This window comes from Andrena cerasifolii, chromosome 1 (genome assembly GCF_050908995.1).
Source record: "Andrena cerasifolii isolate SP2316 chromosome 1, iyAndCera1_principal, whole genome shotgun sequence".
NCBI classification, from domain to species: domain Eukaryota; kingdom Metazoa; phylum Arthropoda; class Insecta; order Hymenoptera; family Andrenidae; genus Andrena; species Andrena cerasifolii.
The window spans coordinates 25,628,729-25,648,174 of record NC_135118.1 but is presented as its reverse complement, the minus strand read 5'-3'; the positions used below and the strand labels follow the sequence as shown (position 1 = coordinate 25,648,174).

At 44.6% G+C, this 19,446-nt stretch overlaps 1 protein-coding gene across 5 annotated transcripts in view; it reads left to right on the top strand.

Annotated features, from left to right (window-relative positions):
- The first annotated feature begins 2,054 nt into the window (after positions 1 to 2,054).
- Dmrt99b (doublesex-Mab related 99B) overlaps positions 2,055 to 19,446 on the top strand; it is a 37,655-nt gene continuing 20,263 nt past the window's right edge. For 2 of the 5 annotated variants that reach the window (XM_076817149.1, XM_076817139.1), the window contains exons 1-2: positions 2,072 to 2,562; positions 6,534 to 6,909. In XM_076817149.1, coding sequence (XP_076673264.1) covers positions 2,293 to 2,562; positions 6,534 to 6,909 — 646 coding nt within the window. In that variant the 5' untranslated portion in view covers positions 2,072 to 2,292. Of the gene's footprint in view, positions 2,563 to 6,533; positions 6,910 to 19,446 lie in introns of all 5 variants that reach the window. The other 3 variants (XM_076817164.1, XM_076817156.1, XM_076817166.1) reach the window with 2 other exon arrangements.

Here is a 19,446-nt window from a genome sequence, read left to right as displayed (position 1 = left end):
ATCCCCGGGTGTCGGATTACGTGGCGTAATGCAGCGAACAATAAGCAGCAATTATCATATTTAAATGCAAATGCGCTGGAAGTACCGGCGAGATATAGTTACATTCGTCCGCATGGCTAAGTCAAAAGTAATAGTACCGTTGCTTGGCGTGCAGGCCGTACGCTCCCGTCCGCATTGTGCGCGACGCGCAGACAGGCAGGAGTAGGTAGGCAAGCAGAGGAGAAAGATATACACGCAGGATCGAAATCATAGAATGCTTAACACATAGAATGCTTTTATTCCATTCTCATTGCCGGGTAAATAACATCTGTACATTAGATCACTATAAAATCGGTGGCCATTGGTGAACGACAATAGGGCTTCCCCCCATTGAGACCTCATTGTAGAATATGATTCAAGAAAGGCTCGTCGCCTATGACGGTGTGCTCGTGTGGTTTACAGAGGAGCGAGCACCGATGGATGGTAAAAGAGAACAGAGAGAGAGAGAGAGAGAGAGAGCGAGAGCGATAGAAAAAAGGGTCGGGAAGAGAGACGGGACGAGAAGCGATACGGGCCGTGAGGAGAGAGAGAGGCGTCGGGGAGAAGAAAGAAGGGAGAAGGAGGAGGAAGGAGCGAAGGAAAGGAAAGAAGGGACACGTTCCTTCCCCGACAGGGACGAGGTAGGCGTGCATGGTTTTAAAAAAACAGTACCCGGACGAAACAAAAGGCGGAGCGTAGAGTGAAACGTCTGAGCATCGGCTCCCGGCATTGTGGCCCGCGGTGGAACGGGTTTTTTTTAAATAAAAGAGTAATGTGTTTGCCCGTTTTGCCTCCGCCGGTGCGACGACAGAGAGAATACACACCGGGCTGATACGCGCGGCGTCTGTACGCATAGTTTATCGAGGGTGAGTAGGTAGGTGGGTACGCGGTTAGGTATGTCCTCCTTTCACCCCAGCCAGATATAAACTCTTAACATCTTGGTGGAACAGCGCGCCCGGCCAATCGGCTGGCTGCGCGGGCGTGGCCGCGCCTAAGCGCGGCTTTGCGTTTGGCCGAAGCTCCGGGGTGGAACACTGTGGCACAGTGTTTTATTTCGCGCAACTGTGGAGGGGCTGTTAGTTTCTGCCCTATCCCACCCCGCTCGAATTCCATCCCCCTCCTCCCTACGCGCTCAACCTCCCTCCCTCCTGTGTCAGGTTATCCTCCTCGCGCGCCGTGAATCGCTCTACGACCGTTTCTTTCCGCGTTCCTCCTCTCTCTCGCCCGCGGTCTTTCCCGGCTCGCGTTTCCACCTTCTTTCACGGTTTTTCCTCTACACTTTCCGTTCCTCTCTGTCTCTTTTCTCTGCCCTCGCCACGCTGGCCTGCCTCGCGACATTCTGACTCTCTCTCCTCCCTCTCCGCGGCCGCGTCTCCCCCCACCGCGCGGACCGCGCGCGCCAGCGGTTCCCCTCCCCGACGCCCCTGCTCGACCGTCGGGCTCCAACTTTGCTGCCGCGACACACCGCCGCCGCCGCCGCGCTTCTCTGTCTCTCCGCGCTACCTGAATCGACTCTCCCCGGGATGCTGCAATTGTTGACAATGCCGGAGAGCGAGAGAGAGTGGCGGCGATAGGAGTCGGGGCGATCCCGCATTTCGTACCCCGACACCCGTACGTACGGTGCTGGCCCGCCGCTCTTCTCTACCCGCCGTACTCTCGCGAAAAGTGTGGGCGCGTGCGCGCGCCTGTTCGGAGCTTTCTCTCCTCGCCGCGATAGTCGCCACCGACTCTCGGCGCCGGTCCTTGTCCGACCGCTGGCGCTCGTCCCACCCTCTCGCTCCGTCCCTCTGTACGTGCCGGTTTTCGAGAGTTTCATACCGGAACGGCGTTAAATGTGATTTCTTCGGTTGAAGAAGAGCTCGGTTGTGACCACCGCCTGTCCGACCGCCGACGATCCCGCCAGATACCACCGTAACGATCCGAGGACTAGCGCTCCGCGGACCATCTTGAGCGAGCCAACGGACGTGGAACCCCGTGGAGCACGGGAACGGAACGAGAGAAACAGAGAAGACCGCAGTTAAGAGAGACACCTTCTCGCAGTGATCGTCTAGCGCGCGTTCTTTAGAATGAGAGCGACAGTGAGCACCCGGCTTTACGCTCGGCCGTAACCGATTGCGCACCGCGATCGGCCGGTGTCTGGTCCTCTGTGCGCTCGACCACCGGTATGCCACCGTGCGATCGTCCGTGATCGTTTGGTCGCCTCATTCGTCGTTTATCGTTCAGTGGTGGCCGCGGTAATTCACGCTCGGTTCCATTTACGTCGCGCCAGACACGATGTCGCTGCCGCGGGGTGTCGGACTTGGTGTCGACGTCGGCCAACTGATGCAACACCAGCAGCAACAGCAGCAGCATCACGTGCTACCGGCCGCGTTCTTCCTTCGTGCCAGTGCCGAGAGATACCAAAGGACACCGAAGTGCGCGAGATGCCGCAACCACGGGGTTGTATCAGCGTTGAAGGGCCACAAGCGTTACTGTCGCTGGCGGGACTGCGTGTGTGCCAAATGTACGCTGATCGCCGAGAGGCAACGTGTCATGGCTGCCCAGGTAAAGTGTCGCTGAATTCAAGCAGACGTTTTATCGCTAATGGAGACATGTTGGATTAGCGAGGGGGTCGAGCTTGGGAGGTATTTATCAGACCTGAGTCACTGTATGCGTGAAATCGGTTTAATCGTGTCTTGGCTTAATGTAAGTTGGGAACAAACGGTTGGGAGTTGATCAAACTTCAATCGATGGGTAATTTGCTTGGGAGTGATATTTTGATGGTTCCTTTTGAGGTTATTTTGTAAACGAGCTTATGCGTCGACGTGTTGGAACGTATTAAATTTTAGTATTGAGTATTAAATTTCAGGTGAAAATGACGTAAGAGTTATCAGATGGAAAATTGTTTTATTGAGAATTTTAGGTTAAATTTTGAATTATATTTAAGGCAACGGTGGTAAAATGGTATAATGACTCGGTGCTCAGGTTTGGTACTTACCTAGCGTTAACTGATTGATTGACTATCCTTTCACGTGATTGGTTCAGCTAATGGAACTTAAACTAAGCAAGTATAAATTTAGGAATGACTGCAAACTGAGTTATTGTTTTGTGTTTAGGGAAAGAGAGAAACTAATTTCCTTATTACTCATAAATATTCCTACTGTTGACTTGATTACTGTTCTCGAGCATGTATCAAAGATTGGTATGGAACCTGCTTAAACAACAGCTACATGAATTTAATAAATACAGACCCATATAGCAAAATTCGTTACTGGAGAAGTCATTAACAATTGGTAAAGTGAATTAAGAAAACAGTATTTGTGAAAAATACACTCCATTCTTTTATTAACACTGACTCCTCGTCTTTCTTTTTAAACATCGAAAATCCTTTGCACGCTCACTTCCATCCAATGACATTATTATTGCGACGGAGCGTAGTTTACTTCTAATTGAGGATAAACCCAGCCGAGCATAAGGCAATAAGTGCATTGCACCGTGCAAAGAACGAAGTAACATTGGTCGAGTCCCAGTAAAACGTTTTGATCCAATGAAAACAGTAGTTCCTGTGGCAAACGCGATAAAAAGCATTCCGCAGTGACGCGCGTTAAGGGCGCCGTTTCCTTTCCCGTGGCTTCGTGAAATGAATCAAGGAAGTGTGAACTGATTCAATTAGAATCGGCTAGAGGGTCTCTTGAAACATGTGACCTTCTCCTCTCATTGTTCCTAACGTTTTTCGACTCGAGAGGCGTACGAAATCCGCTTACACAGCCGCGTGGTCACGGGACGCCCGTTACCGTCGCGAGCAACACTCCAATTTCGTTGTTTATCATTTACCGTGTCGCGTACAAAAATGCAACTATCGACGGAACTTGAATTGGAAATAAATAAGCCTCGGAGGTCGAACCGATCAACTCTGCTTTTATCAAATTTGGGAAATAAATAATTCCGTACAGAATAATTTCGGTACTGTTTTATTTCAGTACTGAATTAATTAATAAGTGCTTAACTTATGAAATTTTTTCCACTTCTCATTTTATGAGTAGCAGTTGTAATTAAATAGTGCTTAACTTTTCAACATTTCTACCTCTTATTTTATGAAGTTGATGAGTTTGGCTTCTGAGAGGTTTAAATAATGAATAATAATATCCATCGAAATTTTTTAGAAATCAATTTTATTATTCAAGTGGAGTTGATTATTATCTGCAGTAGAAATAGGGTTCAAAATTGTATTTTCGAATTCAAGGCTTCTGGCTTCATTGGAATACGAAACGTTTTGTGAAATATCCATCAGCGTTTAATAGAATTAGAATTTCTTTCGTGACACGGAGGAATGTTGAATTTTTTATGCATACATATACTTGTTGTTCGAGTGTTTCATGTTTCACTTTTGGTTTCACCGCTTCACCAGATTCTGGATGGAGTTTCGGGCGGCTTTGATCCTCTGTATCGTAACACTACACCTCGAACCCCCTTATTGGATCATCTCGATATCGTGCACTTATAGCGGCGCCTTCGTGATTGCCCCCTGTATCGTATCGCCGGAGATATCTTCCAGCGATACGGTCACAAAATCCATGTAGACCCCCTCGTTCGAGATCAGATCTTGTTTAACCCTTCAGTGATCGCGTGGTCGATGATCGTCGCCTATTATATTGTCTCCATTGCCATTGGACCCATAGCAGTACCTATGGATCCTCAGACTAATAATCCCTTTTACATAACATGTTCGAGCAAAATATTTGCCAAGTAAAAAATAAGTGGCTGACTGTAATCGAAATTTTGATACTAAAGGTGGCGCAATTTCTGAAGCTTCGATCAGTCAAATTAATTCAAATTAATCCTCTTCTAATGCTTACGTTGCAATCATCCTTTTTATCCAGGATTCAAACTCAGATTTTTCACTATTTTTGAGTAAATCTTGCGCAAAATTTTGGAGGCAAATTTTGCCACGAAGAACATGAAATCTTTAACATATTCAAAATCAAAATCTGGCAAATTGAAGCTTCTTATCCACACCGTGAGAATCCTAATTTAGGTTCCCTAATTCGCGCAACACTATCAGACAAGAAACGAGGGGTAGTCTTTTGAATCCTCTATACACATTTCGTTTACCAAGTGATCTCCTAATCCCGAGAAATTAGGAGAAGATATACATAGTTTAATAGGGACCAGGTGAACAGAATCTGATGGTAGAAGGTCGTTCAGAGATTATCTCTATCGGATCAAGGATTGTATAGTGCCTTGCAAAGATATAGTGACGAACTTGAGACCCACTCGAGGTGGGCCACCCCTCACACAGGTCGCTAAATGTGTCTTTTGCTACTCGCTATAAAGTTCCAGAAACCTAAAAGGCCATTCCAACTTGGGAGACCAAAGTATTTAATGTGATAGCTTTAAAAAATTATTCCGAATGCTTTTTTGGGTTGGTGATGCTCTTCTGCTGCTTTTACGATTTTACTATGTTCATTCCACCATCAGTACTTCTATATTCTGAGTATAGCAGCTTGAAGAGTATAGTGTCTAATTCGTGAGCCACTCAAGTGGCGTGGAAAGTGATATTCTGGAGGGTGCAAGCCGCTAAATGTGTTTTTCGTCACTCGTTATAAGATCACACTTATTTGGAGTAGAACCTTATAGTTTTATATGTATAATACTCCACCCTATTGCCTTTAGAATACCACTGTGGCTTATAAACAGTGGATAGAATAAGCACAGTGAAGTTGTAAAGGTAATAGGAGGCGAGAACACTGACAGACTCCATCAATTTAGCTACCGCAAAGTGGAGAGGCATTTGGGTCTCTTGCGCCCTGTAATAAGAATCGAAAAACACGGAGGTGGCCCAAGTTCCTCATATATTCCACCCGCTATACTTCTACACCCCGCACATAGTACCAACATGAAAAAAAATACAGTGACTTCGTAAAAGCAGTAGAGACTAAAAACAGTAGCACACTATAATGTCCAGACTCTAGACCCCAGAAACTATTATTCTCTAGCTTCCCTTTTCACTTATTTCCTCTTCCCAGTACAGTACCCACTCTTTCGCTTCAACCTGAATGCTACGCTTACACCTGATTAAGTTTCTCGTGTCCTGTATTGATTATTCTACCTATTCAATACCACCAAAATAGACAGGCACTTTCGTGTCTGCCTGCCCCTCTGATCATCGAAAGGACACATTTGGAGGGTGGTAACATCCTTGGCACCCTATGCGCGCCGCCCGAGGGTGGCCCAAGTTACCCCGCTAGATTCCGCCCGCTGTACAGTTTTGTCCCGAAAAGTGCTCGAGCCTCGGGACCGTCCATGACTAATTTCCAGGACGGAGTAGTAAGTAGTCTATTCGGCCTGCCTTCATTCTCCACCGCGGTGAGAGAGAGTAAGAAACTGACGGAGTTAGGTGTAGCTCTCTGGTAGCTCTCTGTCGCCGCGGTGGCCGCGAAGGAGGTTAGCGATGAGCACTTTTCCGGACAGCAGACGCGAGCGCTTTTCGGGCCAGCACTGTATGTGATTCTTCAGCCAGATCCCCGCGATTCCAGCTAAGAAGAGGAACTCGTTCGCAGGTCGCGTTACGGAGGCAGCAGGCCCAGGAGGAGAGCGAGGCGCGCGAGCTGGGTCTGCAACTGCAGTACAATGCGGGCAGCTGCAACACCGCCCCCGTTCTCCCCGGCGCGGCGAGCGCGACCACGCCAGCTGGCAGCCCGCCCCCGCACCCGGCCCACGTAGCGAGCCCAGCTGGACTGGCGATTCCGGCGGCGGCGGCAGCCGCGGCCGCGGCCGCAGCCGCGCACATCCAGACGCAGCTACAGCACCAGCAGCCCGACTGCGGCCTCCTGCAGCGAAAGAGGCTCCCGCAGGATGAGTACCGGCAGCCCAAGATCGAGAAGCAGGACCCGCTCGTCGGTGGGATCGCAGGTGAGTGGATGGAGCTGTGATGTTTGGTAACCGCGGCGCGATTGGCCCTTTGGGATGACTATCGTGCGCTGATGTTTCATGGCTGCGAGGGATTCGCAGGCCGGGGATGTACTTTGGAGTTCTGCAGGTATCTGTTGGGTCATTCCACGCGAAGTCGGACACTTTTCGGAGTAACATTTCGGATTTTGGCGCAACTTGGATATGTTAGGGTCTTTAGGGGTATGTAAACGTATCTTGAAGGATTTTTCGAAGTGTCGAAAATTGTGGATGTTACAGCTCTTTGAAATATAGTGTCTACTATTTTTCCAAAAATTATAACTGTTGAACTGATAAACTGATAAAAATGATCGTTTGGGTGCTTACAGTGCAGATATAAGAGTACCTAATACAAATTATTTCACTTAATAAAAACGAATATTTCACCATTTATTTAGTAATTGTTCTAAATAAATGCAATTTTATACTTGAAGGCACCTTTTTAAAAATTTTGAAAAAATAGGAGGATAAAGCCCTGTTTTTCCTCTTTATGGGCATGTTTTAAAAACTGTGGACACTTTAAAATTGGCCAAATAAAAACTAATTGAATGTGACACTGCGTCGCCAGCACAGGGCTTTATCCTCCTATTTTTCCAAATTTTTAAAAAGGTGCCTTCAACTATAAAATTGCATTTGTTTAGAACAATTACTAAAAAAATGGTCAAATATTCGTTTTTATTAAGTGAAATAATTTTTATTAGGTACTCTTATATCTGCACTGTAAGCACCCAAAAGCTCATTTTTATCAGTTTATTAGTCCAACAGTTATAATTTTTGGAAAAATAGTAAACACTATATTTCAAAGAGCTGTAACATCCACAATTTTTGAAATTTCGAAAACTCCTTCGAGATATGTTTATATAACCCTAAAGACTACAACATATCCAAGTTGCACCAAAATCCGAAATGTTACTCCGAAAAGTGTCCGACTTCGCGTGGAATGATCCTGTTGAGGGATGTTTGGAGGTTAAGTACGACTTTTAGGTCTGGATGGGATAAGGGCAAGTTTGTTCCTTTGGGATGCTTATAATGCTCTGGTGATCGGTAGCAGGAATGTCTTTGGCGTTCTCCATTTGGGTACTGGGGGATGTTTGGTAGCTGGGTACGTCTGAGAGGTGGGATAAGGGGAGGTTTGTTCCTTTGGGATTGCCTGTGGTGTCCTGATGTTCGGTAGTAGGGATGCCCTTCGGTTTCTATTGAGTGTGACTTTGAGGTCATGGGTGGGATGAGGGGATGTTTGTTCCTTTGGGATGGCTTCGGTGTCCTGATGTTTGGCAGTCAGGGTGTCTTTGGAGTTCTCCAGTGATGTTTGGTACTTGAGTGTGACTTTGAGGTCATGGGTTAGGGTTTGTCGGTTTTCAGAAACCGGGTTTAAAACCCGTTTTTTTTAAAAATAAATTTTTGAAATTCGAAAACCGGGTTTTAAATTGAAAAAAGGGTTTATATACTAGAATTAATATGTAAAAATGAATTAATTATTTAATTAAAAACGATAACATTTTGACTTGCAATGTCCTCGGACACAAGCATACTATAATAGGTAACAGTTTACTGTAAAACTAATCTTCATGAGTTCATATTTTCGGAAGAAAAATACTAAATGAAATAAACATTTATAATCTATATTTTGTACGGATTTTAGTTATTTCAGTTTTTTATTTATTAGGTTTTATATAGATAGAGTATATTTTATTTTGTTGTATTTTTGTAATTTCATAAATATTAAACAAACTGAATATTTTAAAAATAAGTACAAATATTTATTTTCTAATTTAATTAATTTTTTGGTGAAAATTCGAAAACCAGTTTTTCCAAAGTTGGTTTTTGTATAAACCCTATCACGGGTGGAATATGGGGAGATTTGATTCTTTGCGATGCCTCTGATCTACTGAACAATTCCAAGCTTTTTTTCCTCGAAGACATCCTCCGTTTTCTAGAATCAGTACTCACTTTTCTTTTAATTCTGAACGCGACGAATGAAAGATGCTGTTAAGTTTGGAACACCCTGGCGCACAGTCGACGTTTAGGGGATTCTTAAGGCGACGTTCACCGTCAAGGTGAACAAGGCCACGCAGGTCCGCTCGCATGGGAGTTAGCGGCACGCGTGTGCACTTCACGAAGGGTGAGAATGACCCAGCAAAGGCGAAGAAGCCTAGAAAGGAGCGAAGGGTTGGGAGAGCGCGGACAGAATTAAAAAGCCGCCACTAACGAGTACGACTTCTGGTTTGAGTGGTATAATAAGGGGCCAGGAGTTTGGCCATTATTTACTTAACATTATGGTCTCTGGCCACTTGCCCTATTTAGCCGTGTATGTTCACGCACGCTCCTAATGGGCACTCGTACGCAATTCATGCGTGTTAAACGCATGCGCTTACACACTCTCTCTCTCTCCTCCTGGCCTTTCTTGGTCCACGTGCCGCATTTCCGCTGCTCGTATTGCAGTTTCAACGGAACGCGGGGAAAAATTCTATTTACAACGATCACCTGACGGAAAATATCACAGCGACGAAGTCCAATAATTTAAAACTGTAATTTCGCACGCAATCCTGTTAAATTGCCATTTAACTAGGGTCAGTCCGGGGCAGGCGGTCGAGCTAACATAAAATCGCTGTGAAAATTAACACCGATGTTATTTATTTTATCAGAATACATCTAATATGTTCAGAATTTTATGCTGATTCAGAAAAACTAACCGATTTCTGGGGAGTCGTTCAAGTTAAGGCGTGAAAAAATTAATCAAAATCAGTGGGACTTGTATCCCCAAAAGTTATTATCCGATTCGACTGAAACTTTTTTTATTTTGAAGAATATACTTCTGGCTAGGGGAGAAAACAGAAAAAGATACAAAAATTATATTTTTTTGGAAAATAACGACAGTTGAAGTTTGAAATCACTTTTTCCCTATATTTCACCCTTTCAATGGCTTTGAAAATTATAAATTTTCAATTTTTTGTATTTTTTCTGGTTTCCCTCCTAGCCAGAAGTATATTCTTCGAAATAAAAAAAGTTTCAGTCGAATGGGATAATAATTTTTGGAGATACAGCGCCCACCGTTTTGAGAACACTGTTTCGAGAAAAACGCGTTTAAAGTTTTACGCGAGTGCCTAGTGGCCGGGTGTTACCCATGCATTTGCCGCTACTCAAATGCCTATAACTTCGGGAATTTTACGAATTTCAACAAATCCCTTTAAACACGCATTCCTAAAAGGTTGAACATTCGAAAAATGAAATATAAAAAATCGACATATAAACCGGAACCTCCCCTTAAAGAAGAAACATTGAAAAGAGGAGATAAGACTATTGTACCCCGTATAAAACTTTTGCATGATCCAGAATTTCATTTAGTTAAACTTCTCTTGTGTCTTTGATAAATATCATCAACATTATTCCAAAAATATAATTTTTCAATATTTCTTTCAATTTCAGAATTCTCAAGAAATGTTCATCAACCCAAACTCCTCCAATGTCCCTAGTCAAATCAATTAAAACAGCAGGTGAACCATCAGTTTAAATAGCAGGTACAAAATCATTGCCACAAGTTAACAATAACCACGGAGCACGGAATAATATCCCCAGCAAATTTGCCTTCGACAGAAATCACTCTTCGCGATTCCTTCCCCCTCCTATCTGCCGTACTCCTACGGCACAGCAAAGAGCTATCGTTCAGGACGCGACGGGGGATGGAAAGTTCCATTTCACTCGGTTTCAATTACACCTACGCTCCTCTCCGCGTGCCCCTCGCGCCCCCGGTCCGTCGGCCCTGAAAACTCAAGGGGTCGGAAGTGCACAAGAAGATGTCTCCCCGCGTTCGATCTTCGAAACAGAGTGCTTACAGTAGTGCACAGGCGAGGCACGTCCTCAGTCGAGAGAAGTTTAGCCGTAATTGAATTTCTCGGGCCAGTGCCTACCCACCGCGGGGGATTCTCGACTGGTTTGTTGGTCGGTCTCTGTATTCTTGCTAGGTCGAAGATCCTCAGCTTGCCAGGAGAGGGTTGATGCACTCTCCTCCCCTGCACGTACACATATATACAGTAGGTAGAGAATTTTCCACACCGTATTGCAAATACGCACCCCCTAAAGACCATTCCACCTTCTCTGCATCGAATCAGACAAATCCCTCTCTGCTCCAAATTCGACTTTTCATTAACCCTCCGTGATCATGCCTTCTTAAAATCACAAATTCGTCACGCGGGGTTCAGTGCACCCCAGCGTCATTTTTTACTTACCACTTTCGCATTATTGAATCTTCTAACTCTTCAGCGATAATTGTACATTCGCACTTCTTTAGTAGTCTTTTTCTGGAAATGTAAATTTCGATAATGCTGAAATTTGTATTTAAAAAAAATGCGTTTTGGAGAAATGCGATTTTTTAGTTAAATTTCGCGAAATTCTTAAATTGGAATATTAAGCTCTAAAAATTTACAGAAATTTTGGCAAAGAAAAACGAAGCGTTAACAGAAATTAGTATTAAAAGAAACCACCTAAAGCTCAACTAAACCCAGTTCAATTTTTCTCAAAAACGGAAGCTGAAAAGAATACCACTGATCCCATGGAGGTTCCTATCGATAACAGTATGCGAGCCTCGGTTTTCTTACCCCCTTGCGCCACATTCGAAAAATACCTACCGCTGGGCCTCCGACGATTGGACAGCAGAGAGGTGCTCGACATCCGATCTGGCAAGTTCTCCAGCTCCGTTATAAACTTCTGAACGTTTCCCTTCGCGGCAGGAAAAGCCTGTATGGTCGGTGCCAGGGCCGGGCCAATTTGGACGGGCACGCATGCCGGCCCCGCGCATCAAAGGGGGCAGGGACGTGCACCGCAGTCATTACGTGGAAAAGGAGGGCACAGAGATTTGGTCTTTCCAGCGGATTCCCCGGCGGCGAGGGAGGACGCGCTTTGTAGGGGTACGTACACACGCGAGCAGGAGGAGACCGTCCTTTTGTGTGTACGTGTGCGGTATACCCTTTATCCCGAAGGATCACTCGGGGCTTCTCCGTTGCGCGAGGTAGGGGGACCATTATCCGGCAGTTTCTCACAGTAGAAGCTTCTTCGAGTGTCCAAGAAACTTTGTGAAAGACCAGTCCGCTTCCGTTCCTTCCTCTTTCGTGGCTGCTGAGGACACCAGGAAATTATTTCACTCGACTGTGTACGTTCCACCCCCCCTCGCCGCCCCAGCGCGGGCGATGCTATCGCGGCTGCTTAGAACAGTCGTGGCTGAAGGGTCTGCCGGGGTGATAGCGGAGGGACTCTTTGGAATTTTCGCGCTGTCTTTGACCAGCCGAAGGGTTGCGCGAAGGTATTCGCACGGTGGGGATGATGCGTGGAGCGTGATGTACCTTCATCGCTTTCGATTGATAAGGAATCGTTTAAGGGGGTTTGAGGGAAATGCTTTCAGGGCGTAGGGATGGGGATTCTACTGTATTAGATGGTATTGTATTCAATTTTCGTCGTTTATGGTTGTGGCGGAAGGGTATCTGTTGGAGTTAAGTGGTGGAATTGAAGGGGGTTTCTGGATATAGGGGAGGTATTTTTTGGAATTTTGATGGAGTAACCTTTACTCGCCAAAGTGTTGGAAAGAGACTATAATATATTAATAGGGTAAAGGGCTCGCATGTCCTGTAGGGTAATTGAGCCGAATATGAGATCATTTCTTAAAAACTCTTGACTAAGAACAGTTGTATCATGGGGTTATACCTAGTGTTTCTACTCGAGAATTCTTTCTCGAGAATTTCTCGAGAAATTTTATAAATGCTTATTTCTTATTTCTCAAGAAGTACTATTTTTCTCGAGAAACTTAAGTCTACGAAAATTATTATAAATCTCATTTATTTTCGGAATTGAATTTTCAGTTCAAATTGTATATTACTACTTAATCGCGAACGTATAAACACATCTTCAATATATAATAAATCTTATTAGTAGCATTAGAACCTATATGAATTCCAATAGAAAATCACAGTACAGAAGATTCGACATTAGTAACTGCTGAAGGAGCACTTAAATTCTTATTTAAAAATTTAGAAAAAATGTAGACTGAATTAAGTACCTAATGAGGTTCTTGTGGCTATTAAAGAAGAAGTATTGAAATAAGGAGATAAGACTATTGTACCCCGTATAAAATTTTTGCATGATCCAGAATTTCTTCCAAAATGGTCAAGACGCATTTTTTTATTTAACAGTAAAAGTAGATATTTATAAAACGTGAAAATATAACAGTAACAGATTTTGCCACAAAAAAATAGATTCCCTGAGGCTACATTAGACGCATTGTGCTATTTAAAAATAAATTTTAAAACCAAAAGTAATGTTTCGCTTTGTACAAATTTTGTATTAAATAAATAAATTTACCAATTACATATATTTAATATCTATTTTTTAATTTACACAAGTTTTGTATAAATTAGACAGGAATAATGATTTAGTTAAAGTTTCCTTGTGTTTTTGATAAATATTAACAACATTATTCCAAAAATATAATTATTACAATATTTTTCTTCAATTTCTCGAGAATTCTCAAGAAATATAATCTCATTTCTGATTTCTCGAGAAACAAAAAATATCGAGAAATCAGGAACACTAGTCGTCATATTCGGCTACTTTACCCTATGTGAGAAACGTTTATCATAAGACAAGCGCGGCGAGAAATGAATTCGCTGTACTAAGGGGCCTCCATACATGTTGAGATCTGTATCGATATCGCGAGACATCAGTTGACTTTGATTAATTTATTTAATTTACACGGACTCGCGAAGCGATTGGTTCAAAGAGCAGCATCTTTGCATCACAGCCGTGGGATTCTCGACGAGCGGCTATTTGCATTAAAAAGAAAAAAAAAAGTGGGAGGCGAGAGGCTCATAGAAACGGAGCGAATTCAAAAACGAAGAAAGGGAAGCGGGGTTCGCGAATTCATCGAGAAGTGTTTTATATTCATCCTCGATGGTTTTCCTTTTCATCGGTCGATCGTGAACAGTTGGGTCGCTTTTCGCTTTCAATTTGCGGAGAGAAAAAAAAAAATGATATTATTCGGAAGCCCCGTTGCGGCCAGGAAAAGAAGCGACGGTTTAATCAAATGCCTACTTCACCGCGGAAGGGCTTCCTCTTTCTTCTGTTACATCTGCACACCCGCGGAAGAACAGTTGCGCGAGCCAGCGCTCTTTTAATTAAAGTCGAAAGGTATCGCTTATCGCGATCTTTCCCCGTCGTCGTCGGCGGAGAATCGACCGCGGGCTCTTCAGCAGCTCAAAGGCTGGCTGTAAGAGTAGATTCGTAGAATTTCTGTGCTACAGTGGAGTTCGAAATATTTCTGGCTTCCTGTAGAGGGAGATAAAGCGAGATGACGATAACGATACAGTAAGCTGGGATGACGAACGATTAGCTCGTCTAGGGTTTGGGGTTGGATATTTTGGGATTTGTAGTCGAGAAGGGGTAATTCTTTATTGTTCAAGGTAACAAGATGATCAGAAGGTTTTATCAGCTCAAGGGTTGACTATAACTACAGTAGAATCATAGAAATTCTGTGCTGCAGTGGAGTTTGAAAACTTTTTAGCTTCATCTTGGAGAGGACAAGCTGGGACGCTGATAGATTATGTCATCTAGGTTCTGAAGCTCAGTGGTTTAATTCCTGCAACTTTTTACGTCCCACCTCAGTTTCCTTAGTATCCGAGTTTGAATGTAATTCCTAATTTCACTAGGTTAACAGGAACTCTGCTAGAATTCGAACCCCAATTCGAAAGGCTCCCCAATTTCACAGCAGTCCTCAATTTCTTATCCTCGAAGTGTTGAGTTGAAGTCACTTGAAATGGCATCAAAACTTATCAAGACACCTTTGTATCCCCTTAAAAATTCCCTGGGTGCTTGATCTGAGAGCCCCAGAGGGTGAAGATGCACCTCCACCTCAAAGTCGAAGGCTATAAACTCTCTTAATTCTCCGGGATATTGCTTACTTTTACCTCGTCTTCACAGAGCATTGCACCCTTTTAGAGAAGCGCTCGAGCCATCAACCACGAACTTCGCGGTACGTCTTCCTCGAAGCCCAGCCTCCGCTCACGTCCAACCGATCAAAGCACTGGAGCTTGGAGCTCTCGTGCTTCAAACTAACTTCACGTTTCGCGTGAGAGCTTGCCAATATCGTGTCGACGAGAGTATTCACGTGTACGTGGCTCGACTATTGAATGCGGGATCCACGACTACTCATGTTTTCGCGACGTGCCTGGCAACATTGTTTGCAAAGAGTCAGTCATGGGCACGGGGAACATGGCCACGGGAACAGGACACCGTCGACCGACGACTATCCCTATTTGCATAGGTGTAGCCGCTCCTTCGAATGCGCGTACACGTGCAACGCCGCCGTGGAAGCACGTCCCCGAGTGTGTTTGAACTAAACTTCTGCCAGCGTCCCCTTTTCTCGAACCTCCGCGGAACCTTCGCCTGGCGATAATCACGGAGGACCTCTGCTCTTGATCGAGCGAACTTTCCATGCGAGGAATCCTTGGGGCCTCGTGAGCTTTCCCGGGGAATCCTTGGGGCCTCGGGTCTCCTGAGAAGTGGGAACCTTCGACCACGAGTTAATGGATCGCTGGATGACTATATTTGACGAGGGGAAGGGTGACCCAACACCATTTCGCAGGATTGAGATTTTTGGGTTTAATTGGTCCTTGCGATTAGTGCGAGCTTCTGAGTTTAATTTGCTGGTGGATCAGCGACAGAGTCTGAGATACTGAAGCTATGGGTGCACTGGGGAATAGAGAGGTTGCAGTGCGCAAGCTTTAAAGTCTAATGGAAGGTGGGAAAGTGTGACTTGTGGCATTCTTCACTCTGCAGCATATTCTGTGGGGATAGTCGATATTTGAGCCGCTTAATGCAAATGTGGTGTAAGTAAAAGAAAGATTAGACTTATACCACTCCTGAGCAAAACGGAAGGAAGATTAAACTTTCGAGATGTGGTGTTAAAGCTGATAGGCAAAGGATTGAGTACGCTACTTTTGCATTAAATGGCTCATTTGGTGGGTGACCTGGTACTGAGGATTTACTATTGGGTGATTATAGTTACTTACACAGTTCACGAAAGACTGCCACGTTCTTCTTCTTCATCTTCTTCTTAATAAACGTTCATGAACAAGGTCGCCTTTGAGATGAAGAAAGTACTATTGCGAAATGAGACCCACATGGTGGATCATATCTCCCAGCGCTCGGGGAGAGATGAGCTAAATCTCATTTTTTTATTAAATTTAATATAGTGCTTACATTTATTAACTTATTGAAATGATATAACCCTCAAATTATAGTCTGAAAAGTAGGATTTTTTGGAGGGGATAGGGTGGAGCGAGCGGGCGATTCCACTTGCCCCTGTGACAGTTCAGCTTGCGGGTAGTCGGTCTTCTTCTCATCTCGCAATAGTAGGGCTCTTCGATTACTCGGATATTCGAGTAGCTTGAAATTGTGACCGAGCCGAGTACTCGAATTTTTTCAGGCGGCCCGAATGTAGCTACTTTGAGCAGATCAAAATTTTCGGGTCGTCCGACTGTGACGAGTAGCTTGAAGCTTGAATGTTTCGGGCAGTACGAACGGGCCCGGTTCGGTTCCTCGAGCCGAGTCTGGCTCGGCTCGCTTTATTCAAGTACTCGAACAGCTCTAAAATAAAGAAGCATAGAAGTAAATAAGAATAAGGAACTACCCTTCTCCTCTCGGTACTTACAGTGTTTCTTACTTCATAATTAAACGTAGAATTTAACAAATTGTTTTACAAGTGGTTTGGTTACGCTCTCGCGAATACATAGGTGTACCTGTTCAGAGAAAATGGACTGCCACGTTTGTGCGACTACATTATGGCTGCAATCTTATTTTTCATAATAAAATTGGGCATCGAGTGATGTCATCCAGGTATCAAGAAGCAAAGATAATGTATGTGCACAGTGGCTTTCGCAATTAGTTGTTCTTCTTAATTTATGTGCACGAACCTGCGAGTCACTGTATCTGTTACGGACTTCTTTGTTTCCCACCTTCTCGTTTCAACTCTTACAAACCTCTCTGTTCCTCGGTATACTCGTGTACTCATCGTCAACAAATGATCATATCCTGATTGCTGTGCGTCGTTGGCAAGTTCTCGGTAAAATAGTTCTTTAATACTGAACACCACATTGGAATTTTATTCCTTCTAAAGTGGCCTCAAAGTTTGGAATTTGGGATTTGCTGATACTTTTTTTAAATGTCCCCTTGAAGTTGATTAAAATTTAACATAAAAAAATAGTACAAATTGTTAGTGTTGTAACAAACTGACATGACAGTTTTGAAAGTATGACAGTACATATTAAACGTAACTTATGAAAATCAAATGAAGAGCAAAAACATTCTGCCTATGGCACGTGTTTGAAAAAATGCATCCAGATTTGGAATAAATTTCTAGTGTCATTTTTGACAACAAGTAGGTAAATTCATCAAAAGTTATATGGGTAGATTTTGCACATTACAGTGTGAGCTGCCCCAAGTCAACAACCCAGGGAAACTTAACCCTGATTTTCAAAATGACCATTTTAAGTTCCCAAGGTATGCAGGCATTTGACTAAACAACCCCATAATAATTATCCAAAAACAAATTGAACATTTCCCACCCTCCTGTGTATCATTTCCCACGCCACTCAATCGATCCCAAATGACTCACTCCATCCCCACGAAGCACAGTGTCTCTTACCCCCATCGATTCACAGTTGCACCCCAGTGGCTAAAAACAATCTCACACCAAACCCAACTCGACGCCATCGTCGCACCCAAGAACTCGCTGAGCACCCCTAAAAAAGGGAAATCGGTGGCGGAATTTAAGTTCACTGTCGATACAGGAACAACTTTCCAAAAGAAGAGGGAGGGGACGCGAGCGGAGGGCACGCGAAGCGTAAAGAAACCACCAAACGAGTCGTCGTCGTCTCTCGGCTTTCCGCACGGCTTCGCGGCGCGGAAAGGAGCGTGACAAGGCGCGCGAGAGGGCAGAAAAGGAGTCTGGATCGAGGGGTGGATCGAGGCGGGGGGAGGAAGTGAAAAGAGTCAGAGGTCGAATCCACCCCGGGGTACCACCCTCCCCGTGGCCCTCTGTTGGCGTTCAGCAACCGTTTACGAGGCATAAACGCCGAAACAAAAGGCGGCTGGGCGCGAAACAATTAAAAACGTTACGCCCGATCGCTCTCCATCGTTCTCCCTTATACACCCCACCCTCCTGGCCTCGTCTTTCTTTTTTGTCCCCACACCCTCCTTCCTCGCTCTTCCCTCCGCGATTTTTCCCTCGCGGCTCTCTCGCTCTTTTAACCCTCCCTCCCTCCCCCTCTGTGCCCATCGAATCCGGGGAGAGTGTACACATCTCCCTGCGTCCGTTTTCACCCCTTTCGCCCGATAGCGACACGAAAACACACGGACGAATAAACTGGCGCCCACACGTTCCGAAACCACCCCCCCCCCCCAACCGTCCCCACAACAACACGGAAACAAAAGGGAATCGCGACGGTTTAATGACTGATCGGGCTGTTGCTCGCTGTCGCGGTCTGGAGGACCTTCCTCCTCGTCTTCCGCTTCTCGTTACTCCCCCCTGCCGATGCTCCCCCTCGTTCTTCCGCGAAGGGAGTCATTTCCCTCTTCCTTTTGCGGCGCTCTTACTTCCCTTGGTGTCTATTCGTGGTTGGGAATACGGTTTGTTTCTTTGTTTCGTGGTTGGTGGCAGAGTGTTTTCTTACGTTGTTACCGTTTTTGGGGGTTGTCGGTTTTTGTACTACTTTGAGGGGAGCTTGTCTGTTCGGCTCCTTTTGCTGTTCGGAGGTGACGGAGCTGGAACTGGGGGGAACAAGGAGCGAAACTGATCAGCTCCACTTTTTTAAATTTCTCAATTGAGAGGTCGAAGTGGTGAACGACGCAAGCGGCAAAGAAATGAGGAATTCATTTTTTTAGGGAGAAATTCCAGGGCGAAAACGGTGGTAAGGGATGTAACTGCTGTTTAGAGTCATCTATTTTAGATTCTGGGGCTGTGGCAAGGTAGATCTGAGATCATAGGTGTCAATGTCGCTGTGGTTGGATAGAAAATACTGAGAATTCTCACTTCTGCTAATTTAGTTGACATTTGGGGGGCTGAGAATCATAGTGGTAAAGTCGAATTTTTTATAATTTGAGTTAATAACAGTTTTTAAGTCTTAAAGGCTCCGTCTGTTTACTTTCATAGTGAATTAAGTTATAACTTCATTCTTAACCGAGAAATAAGGACATTTCTCTTTAGCACTTAAGTAACAAGAGCAGAGCTTTTCGAAACATACTGGTGTAAGTCCGACTTTTGGATCCTAAAAGAGCAGCTATCTTTAAGATTTTTTGGAGGGGAAATGATAAAGGAAATGAAAAATCTGTAATAAAAAAACATTTATTTTACAACTAGTGAAGTACACGAAAATATTGTTTCCCTGATTTATTGGCCTCCACGCTACCTCATCTCACGCGTACAAGCGGCTACTATTAAACAGCTGTGTATGCATAGAA